The following is a 25,903-nucleotide window of genomic DNA, read 5'->3' as shown; positions in this document are numbered from 1 at the left end:
CTTGAGCTAGGCCAATTTTAGATTTAATAACTTATTAAGAGCAATTGATATTCGAGCTTGGGCTAGGGCCATGCTCTCAGCATATCCATTTTGGCTGGTCACGGGCTAGAGCCGGGCTTGCACTTAATTCCTACCATGCAAATCGGGCTTGGACTAACCTCAGCCTGCACCGAACCCGGGCCGTTGACAACCCTGATAGAGATTGCATCAAAAGGATAAACACGAACAATAATCCACGTAGCATGAAATGGGTACACATGAAGATACTCCACGTAGAATCAAATGGTTATACAAGAATGATAATCCACGTAGCATCAAATGGGTTTACAGAATGACAGTTCTATCAGCCTTTCTAACTTGGTATTGGCCGGTCAACATAACATTTTCAACTATCACATTACATGCATTTCCAAGAATGGCATTCACCAACCCTATCATTTCCCACTCTTTCCGCTCATTGAAAAACAACGGAGATAAAAATATCAGAAAGAGGCCAAACAGCTTTAAAAAAACCCAACACCGGTTATGGGATGCTTGGCAAATCTACACCACTTAAATTGTATAATATCGGTCGCGACTCGACCTCTCCCCTCGTCATCTTCGAAACTACCAGTCTTGGATGGTTTCAAACTAATGGTCACGTAATCCGCTTCTGTCAATCGCGTTGGATTGATGTGCCATGCATGTACGGTGATTCATCCTACATGTACCATGCATTCTACGTTGATCCAAATCCTAGGCTGCGTTGTGGATGGAACTAGCCAGGAAATTACACTGATAAGACGATCTTAACCATCCGATTTGTGGCTACATGAGGATGATTAAAAAAATACATGATCGGATGGTTTTGATCTACCTCGACAGCATATTTTTGGAACATGGGCCCATTATTCATGGTTTGGATTGCTTTACATGTATGCCATGAGTAACTATATTTTTAAAATTAACCCTCCTTATGCATTAGGAAGGAGCCATTAATGATATTGCACCGTCCCATCATATGAAGAGGAGAAGCGTTGGGGAGTTTGTATGTTCGAGTCTCATGGGTGTTTTGGGCTCCTCCTGTTCTTGCCTCTGTGGTATAGTCATGGTGAGATCAAGGTTCAAGTCAGGTAATGCATATGTTGAGTCATCGAGGCAGCTGGTCGCATTAGAAATTTGATCATTGTTCTCCTCATTGGACTTGAACTGATCACATGGCTGGCATGCTTTGCTTTTAGGCCCAGATGATACAGCATCATCAGTGTTGTGTTGAACTTGATGATTTGGGATGGTGCGGCCCAATTGATGATTGTTGGGATCAATTCCCATGTTGATCAGCTTCCTCCTTAGATGGGAATTCCAATAGTTCTTAACTTCATTGTCGGTGCGGCCCGGCAATCTCCCGGCAATCAATGACCACCTATTACCATCAAATAGAATATGAAAATCATTATTAATGCCAAAATCATCTTTAGTGCATGATTTCATGAGTGACCCCACCACAAATCATAATGAATAATACATGCAAAACGATAATTTTACATTGCTAGGTGGGTCGTTTCTAATTACATAATTAGTGAAAAGCAAAAATGATAAAGAAATGAGAAAAACTTAGTTTACATGCATTATTTATGTTGTCATTTGGGAAAGGACCTGGCATTAAATGCTTACGTATCTCAGTCAGCAACCATTCTTTCGTGGCCACATGCAGGGCATTGTGTATGAGTTCCAAACTGTTCATCTTTTAGTTTCCACTGATGATGGTTGCTAACCCAAAAGGCATAGCAGATGGTTGATCCCAACCACCAATTTGAGGATTTCCCCAGTGAATGTTGATTCTTGGTCATGCTTTTTATCTAACTATTTCAAATCATCAGAAAATCCCCCAATCTGGCTAGGATCATCCAATTGGTGTGGATTTTGGTGTACAACCAATATCTGGTGTGTCCCAAATGGAGAACGGTTCAGATTCCATACACGTATAGCATGAGTGTAAGTGCATACCAAATTGGTTTTTTTTTTTTTTTTTTCCATAAATTTATTTTAGGCATAACCAATTGGATTTTTTTTTATCAGATATGAAAAAAGATTTTATCCAAGTGAAGAAGAAATTGAACTGGAACACAGGATTCACAAAATCCAACAAGATTTTTCTTTTTTCATGAAAAAAGAAAGAATAGAGGTTGAGCTGATTAAGAAATGTAGTTAGAAGGAAAATCACTGGACTTTTAAGATTGAAAATGCATTGTAATGTAGTGAGGCCTTCAAAAGTTAGACAGATATGAAATAATTAAATGATGATTAGGCATTAATCCTTTTACATGTATGTTTAAGTTGAATCGCACCGATTGCCAAGAAGCGCATGGAGCTTGATTATAAGGTCTTCTTCATCTTCGGCAAAATTCCCTCTCTTGAGGTTTGGTCTCAGATAATTTATCCATCGTAGCCTACAGCTTTTACCACATCGAAGCAATCCTATAAAGAAAGAAGTAGAAAGAAAGATTAGAAAATTTGACTATATTCTTTTCTTAATGATAAATCAACTCATGAAGAGCTGATTGCAATTTCAAAAGAATAAAACAAGGACGACCCAATACCAGTAGTTGAATCAGGAGAGTGCATATACCATCACACGTACCAATAGCACATCTGTGAGATATCTGAGTTACCCTTTGATGGGCCACTTTGGATCTTTTGGCCCAAAAATAAGGTTCCACTACTCCTTGAGTGGCTACAAACAAACCGATGACTAAGGAAAAAAAATGTTTGATCTGTACCTGTGTTTGGTACATTCTGGCACAGCTGAGTGGAATGGCCTGAATTTTTAGCCAGAAAGTCAGTGTGGCCAACTTGATGTAAAGCTTATTGATCGTCCATGTTCTCTATATTGGTACGTGTGTTTGCATGTGGATGCAGGTGGTGATAGCAAATCTCATCATTCTACTAGAACATGCACGCATGTAGATGTATGCATGACTTTACACACATACATAGGGTCGAAGAACATAACGAAAGCATGACATTAGTATTTAGAGAGAGAGAGAGAGAGAGAGAGAGAGAGAGATTATTGTGGACAAACCTGCAGCCTGAGGGAGGGATCTCCAGCAACCTTCTCCATGAGATCTGATGTAATCAATCAGCTTCTGATCTTCCTGCTTAGTCCATGCTCCTTTGTTAGTGTCTTGCTTATCACAGCAAGGTTTTCTCATTGAAACAAAAGCTATCTCCACACAGAGGGAGAGGAAGAGGTAAAGGTAGAGAGAGAGAGGCCAACAACACAAGCTAAGATCATCGACGATGAACCCGTCATATATACTGTCTCTAGGAAAGCATTAACTTTTGACTTTGACCGGCAGTTCGCGAACGTGAGATGATCGGTGTGTTTGCTGTTAAGTACGTGTCTCTTTCTCTCCTCCCCGTCTTCTTTCCTGCTTTCTTCTTCTACCAACGACCTATTTTGGGAATTTGACCATACTGACCTCGAAATTTGGTCAAATTACCTCAGGAGGTACTATATCCCAAGAGTGGCCTTCTGACATCTTTTGGATATTGTTTCAGACGAAAATGCCTGTGTCCTTAGTTCAGAAGTAGTACGATCATGGAGTGAATAAGAAATTACCTTATGTTTCAATACCTGAAAAGGTGACGGATTGGCTACTCCCCCTACCACCAGCCAATGGCTGGTGCTCGGTGGTCTGTGAGCCCCACCACCATGTATGTGTAGACCATTAAAAACTTTTTTGGGGCCATAAAAGTTTTGGATCAAGCTAATCTTTGTTTTTCCCCTTCATCTGTGTCTAAACAACATAATCAACGGATTGGATGTAAAATAAACAATACAGTGAGCCTTAGGAGGATTTTAATGGTGGATATCCAATCATTATTGTTTTCGTGTGTTGTGGTCCACCTTACATTTATAACCCTCTCATTTTTGGGATTAAGCCCTAAAATGATCTGTAAAAATGGATGAACGAAATGGATGAAACACATACATGGTGGTTGGGCCCATGGCTGGTGACGGGGGGAGTAACCAATCCGTTTTCCCTCGAGAATACGGAAGCATTTATGAGCTTGGGATGGGACAAATGTCGCCTTTCACATGCACATTAGATCGTGGTTTTCATGTTATAAGGATCGTGACGATCACACGACATAAGTCGTGGTTATTATGTTACATGGGTCGTGGTTGGCAAATGTTATGGGTCATAGTTGTCATGCCAAATGGGTCATGGTCGTCATGTTATAAGGATCGTGCCTTTCACTGCCCTGTGTAAGGCCCAACTCGTTTGGCCCATAACCTTGTATCGTAGTTGTCAGGTTATATGGATCGTTGTTGTGACGATGTATGGATCGTGGCTACTAATTGTTATAGATCGTGGTTTTTATATTACACGAGTCGTGATTGTCAGATGTTACGGGTCGTTGTTGTTATGTTATATGGATCGTGGTTGTCACAGAATATGGATCGTGGTTGGAAACCCCAACCATGACAACAACGACCCATGTACAACAACGATCTATTGTTAATCATAACCACGACCCCACATGGATGACAACCACAATCCATTTTGCATTTGAACCACGACCCGTTGTTCATGACAACTAGGACCATTTGCTCTTCATAACCATGACTCTTCGTACTAGCCTCGATGCATGGTCCTATCTCTCATTTATTTCGAGGGTGGCCTTCTAACAACCTCTATAAAATGTTTCGGATGAAAATGTCCCTTGTATTTGGATCAGTAGTTATACGGTTTTAGAGTGCAGAAGAAGTTACCTATTTTGAACAATCTCGAGAATGTGACGTGCACCGAAGCTTTTTTGAGCAATGGATCGTGGTTTCATCTAGAGTGGGTCGTGGTCGACAACCACGATCCGACATGGATGACAACCATGGTCCAATGTGCATGTGAACCATGATCACGTGACAAGGTCGTGGTTGTCATATATACTAGGTGGTGGTTCCCAGCCACGATCCATTAAGGATGACAACCACGACCTATTGTTCGTCATATCCACGACCCTTCAGTAATAATGTTACATTCTTTTTCAAGAAATCGCATTCATTTCGTTACTTCCCCGTAATCCCGAGAAACAGTATTCCTACCATCGAAAAACCAATAGTGACACCAGCTAATGGTTGGTGCTCGGTGGTCTGTGGGCCCACCACCATGTATTTATTTCATCCATGCCGTCCATAAAATTTTATAGATCATTTTATGCATGAAACCAAAAATGAGGTATATCCCAATCTCAAGTGGACCACATTATAGGAAACAATGTTGAATGAGCATATAGACCATTAAAAACTTTTTAGGGGGCCATAAAAGTTTGGATCAAGCTAATCTTTGTTTTTTCCCTTCATCTAGGTCTGCATGACCTAATTAACAGATTGGATGTCAAATAAACAGTATAGTGGGCCTTAGGAAGATTTTAATGGTGGATATTCAATCTATTATTTTCCTATGTTGTGGTCCATCTTAGATTTATATCGCTCTCATTTTTTGGATCAAGCCCTAAAATGATCTGTAAAAATGGATGAATGGAATGGATGAAACACAAACATGGTGGTTGGGCCCATAGCTAGTGATAGGGGGAGTAGTCAATCCGTTTTCTCCCGATCCATGATCCAACGTTGGATGACAACCACAATCCAATGTGCATGTGAACTACGATCACACGACAAGGTTGTTGTTCTCATAAATACTAGGTGGTGGTTCCCAACTACGATCCATTGTGAATGACAACCACGACCCATTGTTCGTCATATCTGCGACCCTTCGATAATAGCGCTACATTCTTTTTCAGAAAATCGCATTCATTTCGCTACTTCCTCTTAATCCCAAAAAATGGTATTCTTAACGTCAAAAAACCAATAGTCACACTGCATCCTAATCACATTAATCATTGGTGCACCAGCCTATAAAAAAGTGGTACTTGGGTTTCAAATTACTTTCACAAGTCAATCCGAATCAGAATCCTTATTGCAACACCTTAAGTATTTATGGATTTCTTTGATCTTTCAATCAAAATAATGAAGGAGATATTCGAAGAATGCATCGAGTCCTTCTCGCATTCTTCCTTTATGGGTGATCCCTTCCCTTTCCTCAGGGATGTTGTCGATCTTCCTGAAGATCAACGGCTTCCACAGGAAATTCTGAAGATAATTTCAGAACTCCAGCAACTTAAAGATAATTTCTCAGAGGCGGATAGAGAAATCGAGTGGTGTTCTTCCACTCTGTCTCGCCTGTTGGCCCTTAGTGCTGAGTGCAGGGCTCTGCCAGCCTGCTCTGAAGCAACTGGGAAGAAAAGGCTGCGCTGTACTCACGAGCAGGACTTTAACAAGAAAAGGTGACACTGGATCGAGAGGTGTAATGCCACAAAGGAAGCGAAAGTTGAGACCGCGAAAAGATTTCAAGATCTCAAATTGGCCCACCTGTAGCTCTCATTCAGTCACTCTTCTTCTTCATTGTCCTGTTCTTCTTGTAATTAAACGAAAGTTCACTTGTTGATTTTATAGTCATCTTGCGGATTTCACGTATAATATAATTTTAGGGTGCAATAGAATGTCATATATAGTCGTGGTGAGGGTCGTGATTGTCGTGTGGTAAGGGTCGTGATTGTAAGGGCCGCATTAAAGTCCTAACTCATTGGCCCCACTATGTTACATCATGGTTGACATGTTATATGGGTCGTGGTTGACATATTAGATAGGTCATGATTCACAGTTATTGTAACGCCCTGAAAATCGGGGGTCGTGCATATACTCGACTCCCGAGTTCCCGGGGGTCACTTATAGCTAATTTTCATTAATATGTGATCCAGTCTAAATGCGCAGCCTGGAATCTCCTGGAACATGAAGTACATCCACACAAGTTCACTGAAATGAAAGAGACTGAATACAAATATAAATATACATATACATGTCCAAAAGAATACATGGGTCGCATAAGATGCTACCCAACAAGATCGCAAAAGAATAGCAAGACCAAAAGAATAGGACTAAGCCCCCTGCTCAGTGACCCAAACCCGTCGATCAGGTTGGCGGAGAACCGTCCATTAACTGGAAGTAGGATCACACAAGCCTTGTCACGCCCAAACTCGGAAAACGGGCTCACGAATTCCCGATCGCGAATCCGGTGCCGACCCTCGTAGTACCCCATTTTCTGATTCGGCATTCTCATGCCAGTTCCGATCCCTGGGATCCTACAAGGAAGGTTTTTAGTAAAAAAATTTTTGTAATAGAGCATAACCACAAGCATAACCAAGTCACAAAACAAAGATCACCACATATCCACTAAATCAAAACTTTAAGTACAATGCGTAAAGGGAAATACAAGGTGATCAAAAGCTCCAAAATAAACCGAGGCGCACTTTTGCCTCAGCGCTGCTGCTCGCACGCAATCGTGCATAAGCTTACAAAAGCTTAGAGGGTGGTGCAAGTGTGTGTGCAAGGCCAGCGCCAAGTGTACAATATCAGAGTAATGCGGAAATATGCGATAAGTCCATGAATGCTATCGGCCATACCAAGGCCATGCGATGCGAGGCCTATGTAGCCAAATGTCATATGCGAGATGCGAAGCAAGCAAGTCAGTCCTCATCAAGTACACATATCAGTACAGTTCCTCTCTAGGTATCACCGGGGTCTAATACACCTCACACTGACTGCCTCCTCCCTAGCTGCACAGTCAAGTAAGTGGAAGAGACCACACTATCCGCCTGACCAGTAGTCTGCCAATATCTACCCGGCTCGTCGATAGCGGACTCATTTGCGAGCTGGTCAAACTCAGCCTAGCTTATAGCCCCCTCACTCGGGCGGATAAGGCCACACCCCCTTCCAACCGACCACGAAACAGTGGGAGACGCGGCCTACTGGTATTCGGCACTCGGGCGCTCGTGTATCCACTCGGTCTAGACGTTGGAGCATCTCCTGGTACCAAAAAGGTTCTGGGACTTTCACCCAAGGACATCCTAAGTGCCCACAGTGCTAGAACCAAGCATTTCCGGTATCCGATACGGCCATCCACGATGTGTCTGTGGAGCCACGGCCCTGATGTCGCTAGGGCGTGCAGTGATCAAGTCACACATATGCAAGATGCATGAGTCACACCGTACAATCATGCAGCAATCTCATGCGTACCACGCAATCATGTGGGGCACTCCGTCTCATAAGGAGTCCCGTAAATGTCTCAGTCCAACGGCTTATGCTATGATCAAACATTCCTCATATCAAGCACACAAATGATGCGTATGGGTATGAATCATGGGGCTACACTAAGCATGTTATAAAGTGGTGAACTACCAACAAATGTGGGCCTACTAATGGGCCCTAGGGAGAGTTATAATGCGGACATTTAACCAACATTATTCTTACAACGTGGACGTCAAACCAACATTTCTCCCAAGGCATAACCTGTCATCAAACATTATTACACACACTATGGGGGAATCCCTCATTGCAATGGACCCTAAGGACATCCTGTTGGGCCTCGACCCATGGGCCTTATATTCATCAAATGGGCCGCATCATATGGGCCTTTTATAAATCAAGTGGGCCACATCGGAGGGGCCTTATGTACATTGCAAATGGGCCATATCCCACGGGCCTTTGAATGCATCACAATGGGCCTTGTAACATGGGCCTCAAATACATTGAATGGGCCCCATCACATGGGCCTTACATGTATACCAAGGTGGGCCATACCAAAACACAAGCGGTGATGATGATTTCCACCATTAAAATCCCTAAGGCCCACCAAAAAAATATATATAATATAATATAATATATAATGTATACAATATAACATATATAATATAATATATATATATATAAATATATATATATATATATAGATAATAATATATATATTTATATACACACACCACACGCACGCACGCACACAGCACGCACGCACACACACGCACGCACGCACGCGCACAGGGGAGGGTCCCACCGTCCAGGGAGGACGGTGCGGACGAACACATACAGCAAGGTAGGCCCCACCGTCTGTCCGGACGGTGGCTACAACACATACATCACTGTGGGTCCCATGTGGGGCCCACCATAACGTTTGCTTTCCATCCAACCCGTTGAGGAGGTCACGCAGACCTGGTTTAAGTGGAAGAACAAATTTCATATTGATCCTAAACTTCTGTGGGCCCAAAAATTGGTTTCAATGGTAGAGAGTTCAATCCCACTGTTACCTTTGGTGTGGGCCAACTGAGACTTGGATCTGGCTGATTTTCGGAGGGGACCCACCTCAAGGGGTGGTCCACCTCATGGACGGCGTGGATATTAAATATACATCATGGTGGGGCCCACATGAGGGGCCGTGGGTCCCTGCACGGACGCCCGCCTACACGCGTAGGCAGCGCCTCCGCCTCTGGCGCTGTCAGCGGCAGCAGCGAAAGCTGCTACCCGTATATATATGTTTTTATTTTTTTGAAAATCACATTGTTGTGTGGTTTTTCGGTGGTAGGGCCCGCATCAACACATTGGTCTCTACAGACCATAACAAATCCATCGAGTCCAATGTTGGATATTTTTTGGCATGAAACAAAGGTTCAAGTTAATTTAAACGGTGAAAACCACTGTTTTGAAAGGTATGGCCCACCAGCTGCTTGGATCGGCTTCATCTTTTAGCTCAATGCCTAAAATGATTTGAGAAATGAAATGGACGGTGTGGATTAGTCCCAAACATCAAGGTGGGGCCTAAACAAGTGGGCCACCAAGAAGCTTGTGAACCAAGCTTATATTTGTGTTTTTTTTTCAGTCAGGGACGTCCCTGGACAGGGACGGCCTGTGCACACGGCATGCACAAGGTGGGCCTTGCTCCTGTGGGCCACCAAATGGATGAATGGTAAGGGTAAAACATATATTAAGGTGGGGCCCATCCAAGTGGGTCACATGGCCACCCCATCACACACAAGGATAAATAAATAAATAAATAAAAGAGAATGAGAGAGAGAGAGAGAGAGAGAACTGGGACACGCATGATGGAGGGCTCCGCCACTATGAGCCCTCCCTTACAAGCAATCATACATTGAGTGGGTCCCATTGCATGTGGGCCCACCAAATCAAGGATCAACGGTGGAGATCCCTTCTCCACCAAAATGAAAGGTCTAGATGACCCTTTTCAAGCTAGAAAATAAACATCATGATGGGGTTCATAGAGAATGGCCCCATCACGGAATGATCATGAAGATCAAGGTGGGCCATCGACCACATCTTAAGGTCCCAAGTGAGATCCATACCATTGATCGGTAGGCCTCACTTGGTCCATCATCAAAACATGAAAACCTATCCTATAAGGCACCCACCGGTCGATCTTCTCGGTCCGTTGGAATGCCGGCCTCCTTGAGCTTCACTTTAACGGTGGAAGATGGTGAATGAAAGGCTAGGATGGAGGGTTTGGGATGGGAAAGTGGACCACACACATGCACTCTCTCACATGGAGAAGCTTGGACGAGAGCTCTCTCCTTGGTTGCTTGGAGTTGAGTTGAGAAATGAGAAAGAGAGAGAGAGAGATGGGATGTAAAGAGAGAGAGTGATGGATGTGAGTGATGGGTGAGGTGATGTGTACTTGACTAGCATGGGTGTGTAAGAGAGAGGGTGAGAAAGGGTTGACTTTGGAGAGAGAAAGCATGGGTTGCTTGTACTTGACATGAGGTGATGGATGGGATTGATTGACACATTGTAGAGATTCTCTTGGGATTGCAAACGCGCGGCGTTTTCTTCGAAATAAACGCCGGCTCACATCTTCCTGACAGGGTATCGGATCGGTACAAGAGACGCGGCGTTAGAACCGCGACGACGGTGCGGTCGCAAGGGTACAAGTCTTGATTTAAGCCGACGCAAATCTACAGCATACGACTTAGGGTCGATCGCAACGTCAATTATACGTCACGGGATGTCGAAATTCGACAGGAAGGATCGCGGGACTCGATGGAACAGAACGGACTAGGATACGGGTCTTACAGCTCTCCCCACCTAACAAGAAATTTCGTCCTCGAAATTTGCACTATCATCACAACTCAACATAACTCATAAGAGAATAGGAAATATAATATCATATATAATCAAAACACATACGTCATACAATCAAACATCGAAAAGATGGGGATAACGCTCTCGAATCTCCGCCTCGCGCTCCCAAGACGCCTCATCCACACTATGATGGCTCCACTGCACCTTCACCAAGGGAATGACCTTGGTCCGCAGGACTTGCTCCTTTCGATCGAGGATATGAACTGACTGCTTAATGTATAAAGCGTCCTCACGAATCTCTAACAGCTGCCAAACAATAACGGGAATGATGTCTGACCCACATTTCCTCAATATAGAGACGTGGAAAATGTTGTGGACGCCAGACAACTGAGATAGCAAGGCAAGCTGATAGGCCACAGCGCCAATGTGCCCTGTGATCTCGAAAGGTCCTATAAATCTCGGGGTAAGCTTGCCCTTCGCTTTAAAATGAACTACACCCTTCATGGGTGAGACCTTGAGATACACATGGTCCCCAACGGCAAACTCCAAGGGATGACGCCGATGGTCAGTAAAACTCTTTTGCCGGCTCTGACCTGTGTGCATCCTCTGCCTGATGATGTTGATAGTCTCTGACGTCTGCAACACAAGCTCGGGACCTAAGAGACGTCGCTCTCTAATCTCGGGCTGAAAATCAGGAATATCTGGTGGCGGAACAGGAGTCGCCGGTGGTAGAGCGGGAGCAGCAGCTGGTGGAGGAGCGGGGGTCGCAGGTGGCGGAGGGGGATTCGCTCGGGTCGATCTTCTAGCCATTTGTCCTACAGGAAGGAACAAGGGCCTATCAGCCTTGAGAATTCTCGAAGGCATGAAGGTTAAGGGTCTAAGTCGAAAAATCGCGAAGTTATTCCGACTTGGAACCTATACATTCTAAGTTCATAGCAGATATGTGATGTGATCCTCAGGTATTCCCAAGTTATGCTCTGATACCAACTTCTGTCACGCCCCAAACTCGGAAAACGGGCTCACAAAATTCCCGATCGCCGAATCCGGTGCCGACAGCCTCCGTAGTACCCCATTTTCAGATTCCGGCATTCTCATGCCAGGTTCCGATCCTGGGATCCTACAAGGAGGGTTTTCAGTAAAAAAAAATTTGTAATAGAGCATAACCACAAGCATAACCAAGTCACAAAACAGCATCACCACATATCCACTAAATCAAAAACTTTAAGTACAATGCAGAAAGGGAAATACAGGGTGATCAAAAGCTTCAAAATAAACTGACGTGCACTCCTGCCTCAGCGCTGCTGCTGTCCACGCAATCGTGCATAAGCTTACAAAAGCTTAGAGGGTGGTGCAAGTGTGTGTGCAAGGCCGGCGCCAAGTGTACAATATCGAGTAATGCGGAAATATGCGATAAGTCCATGAATGCTATCGGCCATACCAAGGCCATGCGATGCGAGGCCTATGTAGCCAAATGTCATATGCGAGATGCGAAGCAAGCAAGTCAGTCCTCATCAAGTACACATATCAGTACAGTTCCTCTCTAGGTATCACCGGGGTCTAATACACCTCACACTGACTGCCTCCTCCCTAGCTGCACAGTCAATCAAGTGGAAGAGACCACACTATCCGCCTGACTAGTAGTCTGCCAATATCTACCCGGCTCGTCGATAGCGGACTCATTTGCGAGCTGGTCAAACTCAGCCTAGCTTATAGCTCCCTCATTCGGGCGGATAAGGCCACACCGCCTTCCAACCGACCACAATACAGGGGGAGAGCGGCCTCCCGGTATTCGGCACTCGGGCGCTCGTGTATCCACTCGGTGCAGACGTTGGAGCATCTCCTGGTACCAAAAAGGTTGGGACTTTCACCCAAGGACATCCTAAGTGCCCACAAAGTTAGAACCAAGCATTTCCGGGATCCGATACGGCCATCCACGATGTGTCCGTGGAGCCACGGCCCTGATGTCGCTAGGGCGTGCAGTGATCAAGTCACACATATGCAAGATGCATGAGTCACACCGTACAATCATGCAGCAATCTCATGCGTACCACGCAATCATGTGGGGCACTCCGTCTCATAAGGAGTCCCGTAAATGTCTCAGTCCAACGGCTTATGCTATGATCAAACATTCCTCATATCAAGCACACAAATGATGCGTATGGGTATGAATCATGGGGCTACACTAAGCATGTTATAAAGTGGTGAACTATCAACAAATGTGGGCCTACTAATGGGCCCTAGGGAGAGTTATAATGCGGTCATTTAACCAACATTATTCTTACAACGTGGACGTCAAACCAACATTTCTCCCAAGGCATAACCTGTCATCAAACATTATTACACACACTACGGGGGGAATCCCTCATTGCAATGGACCCTAAGGACATCCTGTTGGGCCTCGACCCATGGGCCTTATATTCATCAAATGGGCCGCATCATATGGGCCTTTTATAAATCAAGTGGGCCACATCGGAGGGGCCTTATGTACATTGCAAATGGGCCATATCCCACGGGCCTTTGAATGTATCACAATGGGCCTTGTAACATGGGCTTCAAATACATTGAATGGGCCCCATCACATGGGCCTTACATGTATACCAAGGTGGGCCATACCAAAACACAAGCGGTGATGATGATTTCCACCATTAAAATCCCTAAGGCCCACCAAAAAAATATATATAATATAATATAATATATAATGTATACAATATAACATATATAATATAATATATATATATATAAATATATATATATATATATAGATAATAATATATATATTTATATACACACACCACACGCACGCACGCACACAGCACGCACGCACACACACGCACGCACGCACGCGCACAGGGGAGGGTCCCACCGTCCAGGGAGGACGGTGCGGACGAACACATACAGCAAGGTAGGCCCCACCGTCTGTCCGGACGGTGGCTACAACACATACATCACTGTGGGTCCCATGTGGGGCCCACCATAACGTTTGCTTTCCATCCAACCCGTTGAGGAGGTCACGCAGACCTGGTTTAAGTGGAAGAACAAATTTCATATTGATCCTAAACTTCTGTGGGCCCAAAAATTGGTTTCAATGGTAGAGAGTTCAATCCCACTGTTACCTTTGGTGTGGGCCAACTGAGACTTGGATCTGGCTGATTTTCGGAGGGGACCCACCTCAAGGGGTGGTCCACCTCATGGGCGGCGTGGATACTAAATATACATCATGGTGGGGCCCACATGAGGGGCCGTGGGTCCCTGCACGGACGCCCGCTGCTCGCAGCGCCTGCGTCTCTGGCGCTGTCAGCGGCAGCAGAGCTGCTGCCTTATATTTTTTTTTTTTTTTTTTTTTTGAAAACTGGTTTTTCAATGGTTTTTCATACATGGGGCCCGCATCAGGTAGATCTACCCCAGCCATTGGTCTCTACAGACCATAACAAATCCATCGAGTCCAATGTTGGATATTTTTTTGGCATGAAACAAAGGTTCAAGTTAATTTAAACGGTGAAAACCACTGTTTTGAAAGGTATGGCCCACCAGCTGCTTGGATCGGCTTCATCTTTTAGCTCAATGCCTAAAATGATTTGAGAAATGAAATGGACGGTGTGGATTAGTCCCAAACATCAAGGTGGGGCCTAAACAAGTGGGCCACCAAGAAGCTTGTGAACCAAGCTTATATTTGTGTTTTTTTTTTTTTCAGTCAGGGACGTCCCTGGACAGGGACGGCCTGTGCACACGGCATGCACAAGGTGGGCCTTGCTCCTGTGGGCCACCAAATGGATGAATGGTAAGGGTAAAACATATATTAAGGTGGGGCCCATCCAAGTGGGTCACATGGCCACCCCATCACACACAAGGATAAATAAATAAATAAATAAAAGAGAATGAGAGAGAGAGATAGAGAGAATCGGACACGCATGATGGAGGGCTCCGCCACTATGAGCCCTCCCTTACAAGCAATCATACATTGAGTGGGTCCCATTGCATGTGGGCCCACCAAATCAAGGATCAACGGTGGAGATCCCTTCTCCACCAAAATGAAAGGTCTAGATGACCCTTTTCAAGCTAGAAAATAAACATCATGATGGGGTTCATAGAGAATGGCCCCATCACGGAATGATCATGAAGATCAAGGTGGGCCATCGACCACATCTTAAGGTCCCAAGTGAGATCCATACCATTGATCGGTAGGCCTCACTTGGTCCATCATCAAAACATGAAAACCTATCCTATAAGGCACCCACCGGTCGATCTTCTCGGTCCGTTGGAATGCCGGCCTCCTTGAGCTTCACTTTAACGGTGGAAGATGGTGAATGAAAGGCTAGGATGGAGGGTTTGGGATGGGAAAGTGGACCACACACATGCACTCTCTCACATGGAGAAGCTTGGACGAGAGCTCTCTCCTTGGTTGCTTGGAGTTGAGTTGAGAAATGAGAAAGAGAGAGAGAGAGATGGGATGTAAAGAGAGAGAGTGATGGATGTGAGTGATGGGTGAGGTGATGTGTACTTGACTAGCATGGGTGTGTAAGAGAGAGGGTGAGAAAGGGTTGACTTTGGAGAGAGAAAGCATGGGTTGCTTGTACTTGACATGAGGTGATGGATGGGATTGATTGACACATTGTAGAGATTCTCTTGGGATTGCAAACGCGCGGCGTTTTCTTCGAAATAAACGCCGGCTCACATCTTCCTGCCAGGGTATCGGATCGGTACAAGAGACGCGGCGTTAGAACCGCGACGACGGTGCGGTCGCAAGGGTACAAGTCTTGATTTAAGCCGACGCAAATCTACAGCATACGACTTAGGGTCGATCGCAACGTCAATTATACGTCACGGGATGTCGAAATTCGACAGGAAGGATCGCAGGACTCGATGGAACAGAACGGACTAGGATACGGGTCTTACATGGAACCCACCCCAGGCTCCACGAAGTCTGTATCACTGCATCTATAAACGGGTCTGGTTGGTGTTTTAAAACACCGTCCCAGAGTGGGAGTGAGTGATCAACTCAGTGGGTGCTATTAGTCTTAAGTTATCACAGGCATCAATTATAATATGATCTTAATGAAAAGCAGACAATCATAAACATCTATCTAGTCTTGTTAATGCGCATGCATGCAGGATGATATGATGTATGCCCTCGCCACAACACTCCCTCGTGCGACACCATCTAACGATCGCCAATGCCAACATTCCCTCAGTGCGACCTCGACTGCCGAGTCGCCAACCTAGCTAATGCCATGCAATGATGATGTTAACCGGGTTCTTAGTTAAGTCCATTCATCCAGCAGATTTGAGAATCTGGTACACCCCACGTATCAATGCCCTAAACGGATTGCGAGGCCAAGACCCCCCAATGCGTGAGGCCGAGATCCCGCGGTCCGTGATCCCGTCGAGTTCCTCATCCCCGACTTCAAGCACATGAGGAGTGCCATGAGAAAGGGATCGCTCGCGGTCACTACGGGGAGGTGCAGTACCCCAGCGTAGGCCGACAGCTCGAACATAGTGTCCCATTCCACCATGCCCGGCTCACGAGGCTGTGGACCAAATTTGAAGTGGGTTATTGATGAGCGACAACGGTTGTAGGGTGTTCCAGGTTCCATACATGTGTAAGCAAACAGGGTTAACAAACAAGGTTGGTCAGATAGTAGGTTAGACCACCTGAGTTGGACGAGCATAAGGCGAGTGACATCGGGCACAAAGGACCCATGTAGTCGAACTACAGCCATCCGCACACACCCGCCCAAACGCATGGGTCTAGCCATAGCATAGTCCAACCGATGGGACTACCATCACTTCTCAAATTCCTGACCAACCCAAGGATAGGAATAGGGACTCATAACATGTCAACTAACCAACTTATCAACAAGCATAATAATAACATATTCACAGACATCTCAACCATACAAGAATGGATATTCCTACAAGCAAGCAAACTTTATCAAGAACAAAGTACATGTGATAGTGTGGGTTTGTGAGGAAGCTAAGCACTTCCTCCATCTTGAGAAATCATATGTACAAGAGTGATAAATCATGCATCCAATGAAGCAACATCACATGGGAAAATTAAACAAGGCATGAACATGTAATCATCCATACACCAAATCATGTGAGAGGCAAGAATAATCATCACAAGAGTCAATCCAACAATTTCATATTATTTCAACAAACCTAAAATTCCTAGGCTTTCTCTAGATTCTCCAAATATAAAATCCAAGCAACCAAAATCATTAATCTCGTATTAAAATTGGTGCTAGGCCACCTAAGAACAATAGTCCGCACCTTCGAATTCGTTGAAGGCTTGAGAACGACCTAGGAGCGTGGATCTTGGGTCGATTGGCCGGAAATTCCTAAAGCAAAGCATTGCATGTTAGAATCCCATGTAAATCCCTCCTCATCATAAGGTTTTCAAGAAAAATGGGTGATGGATCTTACCTAGGCGATCAACGGAATGAAATGGTGGTTGTGGTGGAGGGATTTCCTTGGAGAAAGGGTAAAGAGTAGCAAGGTTAAGCTTCCTTGGGCCCCACCATGAACACCACCTTCCTTCACTCTCTTCTTCCTCTCTCTTTCTCATCCTTTCTCCTCTTTCTCTTCTCCTTTTCCTCTCTTCTCTCTTTCCTTCTCTAGGGTAAAATCGTATGGGGAGAGAGAGAGCCCAAATGAGGCCCTTTTATAATGCCAGGTTTGGTAGAAATGGCCCCAAGTGTTGGGTTTTTACTATACTAGACCTATGGGAGGGTCCTTTCAAGATCTAGGGCCCACTATGAGGTGTACACATTGATTTACACCGTAGAATAGTTAGCCCTAATGATGATCTACGTATGGACATGATCGGCCCGCCATTTGGATGCGGCGATCAACAGATATGATTAGAAGTCTATTCAACGGTCACCGATGGTCGATCGGGGCCAAGACTATACGGATATGAGTAGGGAAATATTCTTACTCCATGTGTGAAGTTTGGTCACAAACCGACGGTCCAAAATCTTCAACTTTGCATAAGAGTGGATGACTCAATTCACTTAAGTTCCAACTCATTTCTTTAGAGTATTTGCGCTTCTCATGCACTCGTCCTACGGCTCAAGTTGAGCAGTTCTGGACATGACCCAGGTCCGACTCCCGCGATGGACGTCGAGCCCAGTAAGACGAACATTACTCTATAATTTTGGAACTAATGGCCCACCAACGAGCGGTCTAGAGCTTGTTCAGAAAATCGGGGCGGTTCTGGTGGCCCTCTGACCATGAAACTTATAGGATAGGTGCTCCATGGCCCGATGAAGGGCCATGTAAAATTTGAGAATGATCAGATATGAGGTTTGGTCGCACGGGTCTGATTCGCGATCAACGGTCACCGTGCCACGATCGGGTCCCAGAGTTTGTGGATAGGTGTAAAAAAAATTCATTAGACCTCCCCTGAAAATGTAGAAGAGATCCGACTGCTGGATAGCCTTGTATCTCAGCTTCATTTGCGAGTGCCAGATTCCGGTCCTGGCATAAGTGGGGTGCATTTAGTCAGTGCCAGATCCCACTTCTGGGTGTCCACTGGGTCCATGGTCCGCGATGATCCACAAGCCCAGTGAGCTCTATAGTTTCCTAAATTTTTAGATTTTTCTGACCTTCCCGTGTCGCGTTACAGCCCATACGGGCAGTCGCTAGGTGTAAACGGCCATCTGGCTTAGAGGCCCGCACCAGGTTCTATCAGGACCCGTCTGGTCTACTCAATTGGGTTAATCTTGGTCTAATTTATTTGTGATACCTCATTACGAGTAGCTTAAACGAATGGTCTTGTGGAAAATCCTACGTGGACGCCCCAGGACACTGTTCTGATTGGGCGGGACGTTACACTACACCTGATGTTCAAGTGATCGGGCGGATTCATTGACTTTCTACGACTGATTAATCGGACTGGTGCGGTTCTTTACTGGTACCACCCCAGTATACACTAACATTGAGTCCTTATGGTTAATAAGTAATATTAATAGTTAATTTAAATTTTTAAAAAAAAATTAAAGGAATTTTGAAAATCCAAAATAGTGAAAATTCAGGATGTTACAGTTATATAGGTGTCATGGTTGTCATGTTATATGGGTCGTGGTTGTTATGATGCATGGATCGTGGTTGTCAGTTGTTATGGTTCGTGGTTATTATGTCATATGGGTCATGGTTGTCATGTTATATGGGTCGTGGTTGTCATGTTAGATGGGTCGTGGTTGTCATGTTACATGGGTCATGGTCGTCGTGTTGTATGGATCGTGGTTGTCAGTTATTATGGTTCATGGTTGTTACGCTATATGGATCATGGTTGCCATTTTTCGGTCATAAAAGACCTTGTCATGGTCCATGGTTGATATGTTACATTGGTCGTGGTTCTTAAGTTATTTAGAACGTGGCTATCATGTTAGATGGGTCATGATTATAATGAGTCGGCGTTTTCCTACTCATAGGTCATGGTTCTCATGTTACACGCATCGTGGTTGTCATCCACGATAGAATGCATCGTAGTTCACTTCCAAAATGGCATCTTGGTTCACACATGAAAAATGGATCATGGTTGTCATCCACAAAAGCTCGTGGTTTACAATCACGACCCATATAACATTACAACCACAAGCCTAAGTGCAAGACAATTACTACCCATCTCATTCACCAAACCATTACAGATAATAATAAGAAGAAACATTATATACACCAATTCATTCAGCATTCAATACCAAATCAGTGTTTGACTCTCTTCATTAGTCTACTTAATATTTCTTCTTGTTTCTTTGCAAAAGCAGCATTAGCTTTTTTCTTGTACTGCAAACAGTCATATGCAATTGTCTTTCTAAATTTAGAAATTTCCTCCTACAGAAAAAGAATGAACTAATATTAAAACAAAAGACAAAGCAATCAAGATTTAATGTAGACGAATAAATATATACTTACATGTGTAAAATCAATTGCATGCATGCCACTTAAGAAGTCTATGAATTTCAGCATGAATACGCCACAATCATCAGAGTTGTGTTGCACGGGTCTATCAGTGATTGTTCTTACATTTCATGGCTTCTTCGAGAACTTATCTCGACCATCAAGAATATAGAATAACCACCTCAGTCCGTCCGTTACTTACGCGACGACCAGCTCATTTTTCTCTTTTCAATCAGTACTCATGCTGTCATACAAAGTGACATATTTCTTCTTTGGAGAAACAACACCCATCAACTAGTGTTGCTGCCTCATATTGAGAGGAATGTATAACTGTCAAGCACAAAAAATACGAAAACAGTTAAACTCATGCCTTTTTAAAATAAATAATATCATTTAAGTACATGTACATGTGTAAGTAATTAAGATCTTACCACTTCATATTTCCATAGAAGTTTCGTTTTACCATCATCGGCGACTATATTTATAAGATTTTCATTCAATTTTTCAAACTTCATGACCTGTCGAACCTTATAGTTCTCAACTCCATAAGTGCACAACAAGCCAAGTTGAATTCTCATGATTTGCTATTGAGATATTGGATAGTGTTAGAAACATAAATAATTAATGATGTTTTAAATAAAACTATGGTCATGGTTTTCACATTACCATAAATAGTGACGGGACGAATGCGTAGTCATGTCTACCTCGCAATCGATTTTCTTGACGTATTGATAGGTAGTTCAAGTATAGATAGATGGCCTACGTAATAAAGAAAATGTATGATATAATATTCGTACATTGATATTAAATAAAGAAAGAGAAATGATAGAAACTTACCTCAGAGTCGACATATGAATTTAAGTCATAGATGCTTTTCAACAAGTAATGTGAAACCAATTCTCTAACAATTCTTAACTTGCTGTCTTCGGCATCAGTTAGAGCTCAGTGGGGATCCACGTACCCCTGACGACTCTCCTTTACAGAAGAAGAAGTTGAAGCCATGTATGGAGAAGACGGAAATTTCGAGGCCAATGTATTGCGTTGTGGCCTAAGTACATCTGCAGCAAGAGTAGCATCCACCATAGTCGTAGCTGTTGTACCCATTGGCTGTCCTCTCCCTTCCTTACTCATTTGCAAAGTACCAATGTTGAGCTGTAATAAAATCACATATTATCTATGCAATTCATAACATAATATCTTTTTAAAAATTTAAACAAATGCAATTTCACGTACAATTTTCTTATTAACATCATCCTTTAGTAGGTTCATCTCCTGCCTTAATGAAGCATTGTGCTCTTTCAGCTGCTTCATTTCTGCTTTGATTATTTACATCGAAGAGATTTTGTCCTATAATATAAAAGCATAATATTTATGTATTTCAACACGTCATGTAGGAAAATGAAGAGAGGATGAACCACGATCCACTATAATTGAACCACGATCCACATTGGCTAGTGGTTCACAACCATGAACTATCGTGGATGAACCACGACCCGGTGTGAGAGAAAACCACAACCCCATATGGATGATAACCATGATCCAAGGTTCCTAGTAACCAAGACGCAGTCAAAGGATCGTGGTTGTCAACGATAGTGGTCGTGGTTCACATCCACGATCTACTTTGGGTGATAACCACGACTGATTATACATGATAACAACGATCTAATGTTGATAATGACCACGATCCTCGTGTGGATCGTGGTTTCATCCAAATTGGGTCGTGCATCAACTATGATCCAATGTGTATAAAACCACGACCCATTGTGGCTGGCAACCACGATCCATTGTGGATAATCACGACCCATAAATATACATTCAATGCTTGGAACTCCTCTCTTAGCTGCTTAATCCTCTCCCTTAGTTGTGCATTCTCACGTCTGAGAGGGTTTGTCGAAATATTGTCATAAAATAAAATCATATATTATTTATGTATCAACTAGATAAATGGTCGTGGTTGGCACCTATCACCCATATTGGATTGTGGTTCTCATCCACATTAGGTCATGCAACAACCACGACCCAATGTATATAATAACAATGACCCATTATGAATAATAACCACGATCCTTGTCTAGACTAGGCATAACCACGACCTATATAGCATGACTACCATGATCCACTGTGGATGATAATCACGATCCATTATGGAAGATAACCATGACTAAATAAGGCCCAAGATAAATTAAAATTCATATACCTTTGTAGCTTTGAAATCCTCTAGTATATACTTCATATGTTCCCACAGTGGAGCATTGTCATCTTTAAGATGGCTCATCCCATCTTCAAATGAGAGAGCTAGCTCATCCCAGCCTTAACGGTTGTAGTTGTTGTTGAGTTGTTGACCTGTTATAAAATCTTATATTATATGACATTACATTCATAGTGACTTATTAACTATCAAACCAAAGGCAAACCACGACCAATTACGCATGATAACAAAGATCCAATATTAACAATAACCACGACCCAAAAAGAAATACAAAAATGACCAAATTTCAATTTCATATACCTTCACTGCTTGGATCTCCTCTCTAAGCTGCTTTATCTGCTCCTACAATGAAACATTCTCTCCTCTCAGAGGGCTCATCGAATGAACATTGTCCTGTAATAAAATCATATATTGTTTATGAATTTCAATGTCCTTTTCAAGGAATTCAACCACGACCCTTCCTGGTTATAAACTACGATCCTCTGTGGATGACAGCTACGATCAAGAAAAGGGTCAGGGTTATTACGACCAATGGAGCGTGGTTGTCGACCATATTGGGTCGTGGTTCACACCCATGAACCATTGTGATTGTCGATTATATTGGGTCGTGGATGAAAATCACGATCCACTATGGATGATAATCACGATCCACAGTTCATACAAACCATGACCATAGTCTGGATCGTGGTTATCATCAATCTTGGGTCATGATTCAGACACAACCCAATGTGTATGACAACCACAACCCCTGGTGAATGATAACAATGATCCATCACTAGATCATAACCACGACCCAAAACAGAATACAACAATGACTAAATAAGATTTAGGATAAATTCGATTTCATATACATGCATTCATTGTATCTCCTCTCCAAGCTGTTTCAGCTGCTCCTGCAGTGAAGCATTCTCTCCTCTTAAAGGGCTCATCGAAGGTACATTGTCCTGTAATAAAATCATATATTAGAAATGAAATTGAATATATTTTTCGATGAATTCAATCACGACCCTATGTGGATGACAATTACGATCAAGGAAATGGTCGGGATTATTATGAACAAGATCGTGGTTGTCATCCATATTGGGTCGTGGTTCACAGCTAGGAAGGGTCGTGGATTAAACTCACGATCCACAATGGATAATAATCACGATCCACAATTCATACAAACCAGGGCCGTGGTCTAGATCATGGTTGTCATCAATCATGGGTCGTGATTCAAACACAACCTAATATATATGACAACCATGACCCCTGGTGGATGATAACGACGATCTATTATTGGATAATAACCATGACCCAAAATGGAACACAACAATGACCAAACAAGATTCAGAATAAATTCAATTTCGTATACCTTCATTACTTAGATCTCCTCTCTAAGTTGCTTCACCTACTCCTACAGTGAAACATTCTCTCCTTTGAGAGGGTTCATCGAAGGGACATTATCTTGTAATAAAATCATATATTATTTATGAGTGTCAAGCAATGAACAATGGATCGTGGTTGTTGGGAATGTGAACCACGACCCAAAAAGGAACACAACAACGAGTAAATAAGATTCAAGATAAATTCAATTTCATATACCTTCATTGCTTAGAACTCCTCTTCAAGCTTCTTCATCTGCTCCTGCGGTGAAGCATTCTCTCCTCTTAGAAGGCTCATCGAATAGGCTTTCTCCTGTAATAAAATCATATATTATTATGTATTTCAATATGTATTTTTAAAGGAACTCAACCATGACCTATCATGGTTGTGAACCACGACCCACTCTGGATGAAAACTACGATTAAGTAAAGGGTCATGGTTATTACGAACAAAGGATCATGGTTATCAACCCTATTAAGTCGTGGTTCAACCATAACCCATTATGGATGGAAACCAGGTTCCATTGGGAATTTAAACCACGACCCTCCATCTGGATTGTGGTTGTCATCCACATTGAGTCATGGTTCACACCCATGAATAATTGTCGATGAAAATCACGATACACCATGGATGATAACCACGACCCACAATTCATACAAACCACGATCCTTCAAAATCAGTAACCCGACCCTGATCTAGATCATGGTTGTGATCCATATTGGGTGTTGCTAAGCCATGACCTAATGTGTATGACAACAACGATCTCTAGTGAATGATAACAATGATCCTTCTTTGGATAATAACTACGACCCAAAAAGAAACACAACAATGACCAAATAAGATTCAAGATAAATTCAATTTCCTTCATTTCTTAGATCTCCTCTCTAAGTTGTTTCACCTGATCCTGTAGTGAAGTATTCTCTCCTCTGAGAGGGCTCATCGAAGGGATATTGTCTTATAATAAAATAAGATTTAAACACGACCTAATGTGTATGACAACCACGACCCCTGGTGGATGATAACAATAATCCATCATTAGATCATAAACATGACCCAAAAAATAATACAACAATGACCAAATAAGATTCAAGATTATACCTTCATTGCTTGGAACTCCTCTCCAAGCTTTTTCATCTGCTCCTGTAGAGAAGTATTCTCTCCTCCGAGAGGGCTCGTCGAAGGGACTTTCTCCTGCAATAAAATCATATATTATTATGTATTTCAATGTCTTTTTTAAGGAACTCAACCACGACCCTTCCTAGTTCTGAACCACAACCCACTGTGGATGAAAACTATAATCAAGAAAAGGATCGGGGTTATTATGATCAATGGAGAGTAGTTGTCGTCCATATTGGGTCGTGGTTCAACCACACCCACAAACTATCGTGGTTGAAAATCACGATCCACTAGGTATCATAAGCACGACCCATAGTTCATAGAAACTGTTCACACCCCAAGTATAGGGTTGCAATGTAGTAATAATCTCGGTAAGACTGAGGTCGAATCCACAAGGACTGAACCTTATACATAATCTGAAAGAAACTTGAACTAGAACTAGGTGAAGATGTAATCTAAACCAGGGAAATTAAGGGAATAATTGTGAATTTAACTAACTAAAATTTGTAAAATTTAAAGGTGGAAAACTAGTGTAAGACCCGTGTCCTAGTCCGTACCATTCCGTTGGCTTCCGCGGTCCTTTCGGTCAAATTCCGGCAACCTTCGCACCATATCCGGTGTTTGCGCACGATCCTAGGCCAGGTCCCGCGCACCAACGTCGGCTTGATCCAAAAGTCATATCATAGCGACCGCGTCGTCGCCGCCGTTCCAACGCCGTGACTTGCGCACCGAACCGATACCCAGGCAAGAAGATGCCGATCAGCGTTTATTCCGAAGAAACACCGCGCGTTGCAGATTTTGAGGGAATCTCTACGCAATAAGTCCCATCAATCAACATTTAATGCATCCCATATATCAAGTACATCACCCCATCCCCTCTTTTTTTCAAAGAATCTACCCTCCTTCCACTCACCACTCCTCTTTTCCCATTTTCAACATCCACCATACCCCTTTTTCAACTTTTCAACCCAAACCATCCCCCATCACACCTCACCCATCCTTATCACCCCTCTCTCTCTCATTTCTCATATCTCTCCAAGCAACCCCCCCAAGCCTCAAACGTCCAAGCTTCCTCTCCCTCTCAAGTGTGGTCCACTTTCCATCATCCATCTACACCCTCCCATCTCTCATCCACACCATTAATCCCCCATCATCCACCATCCAAGGCATAGGCAAGGTGCATTTGAAGCCAAGGGAGCAAGGAGAAGGAAGATAAGGTGGGTGATCCACCGTCATTTCTCCTTTTTTTTGGGCCACATGTGGTGGGACCCGTTTGATGTATGCATGTATGAAATGGAGGGCCCATAGTGGCGGGGTCCCTCCTCTATCTCACCGTGTATCTC

The 25,903-nt window shown here is 43.4% G+C and overlaps 1 protein-coding gene across 1 annotated transcript; it reads right to left on the bottom strand.

Moving 5' to 3' along the window:
- Positions 1 to 216: 216 nt before the first annotated feature.
- Positions 217 to 21,181, bottom strand: LOC131235660 (uncharacterized). Its single transcript, XM_058232931.1, has 6 exons — positions 21,104 to 21,181; positions 20,832 to 21,022; positions 6,943 to 7,188; positions 3,062 to 3,303; positions 2,328 to 2,457; positions 217 to 1,402 (listed from the first exon to the last, which is right to left on the bottom strand). The coding sequence occupies exons 1-6, from the start codon at positions 21,179 to 21,181 to the stop codon at positions 997 to 999; spliced, it is 1,293 nt and encodes a 430-aa protein (XP_058088914.1). The 3' UTR covers positions 217 to 996.
- Between the last annotated feature and the right edge of the window lie 4,722 nt (positions 21,182 to 25,903).

The sequence above is a fragment of the Magnolia sinica genome, chromosome 19 (assembly GCF_029962835.1).
Source record: "Magnolia sinica isolate HGM2019 chromosome 19, MsV1, whole genome shotgun sequence".
In the NCBI taxonomy this organism is placed as follows: Eukaryota; Viridiplantae; Streptophyta; class Magnoliopsida; order Magnoliales; family Magnoliaceae; genus Magnolia; species Magnolia sinica.
Note: the sequence above shows the minus strand (reverse complement) of the source record. Positions and strands in the feature narration are given on the sequence as shown.

Coding starts and splice junctions, on each gene's coding strand:
- LOC131235660 (XM_058232931.1), bottom strand. CDS start 21,181: ATGAAGCAGCTGAAAGAGCACAATGCTTCATTAAGGCAGGAGATGAAC. Junction 7,189..20,831: donor GTAAAGGAGAGTCGTCAGGG/GTACGTGGATCC, acceptor CCTTCCTTGTAG/GATCCCAGGGATCGGAACTG. Junction 1,403..2,327: donor CATGCGCTTCTTGGCAATCG/GTGCGATTCAAC, acceptor TGATGGTAATAG/GTGGTCATTGATTGCCGGGA.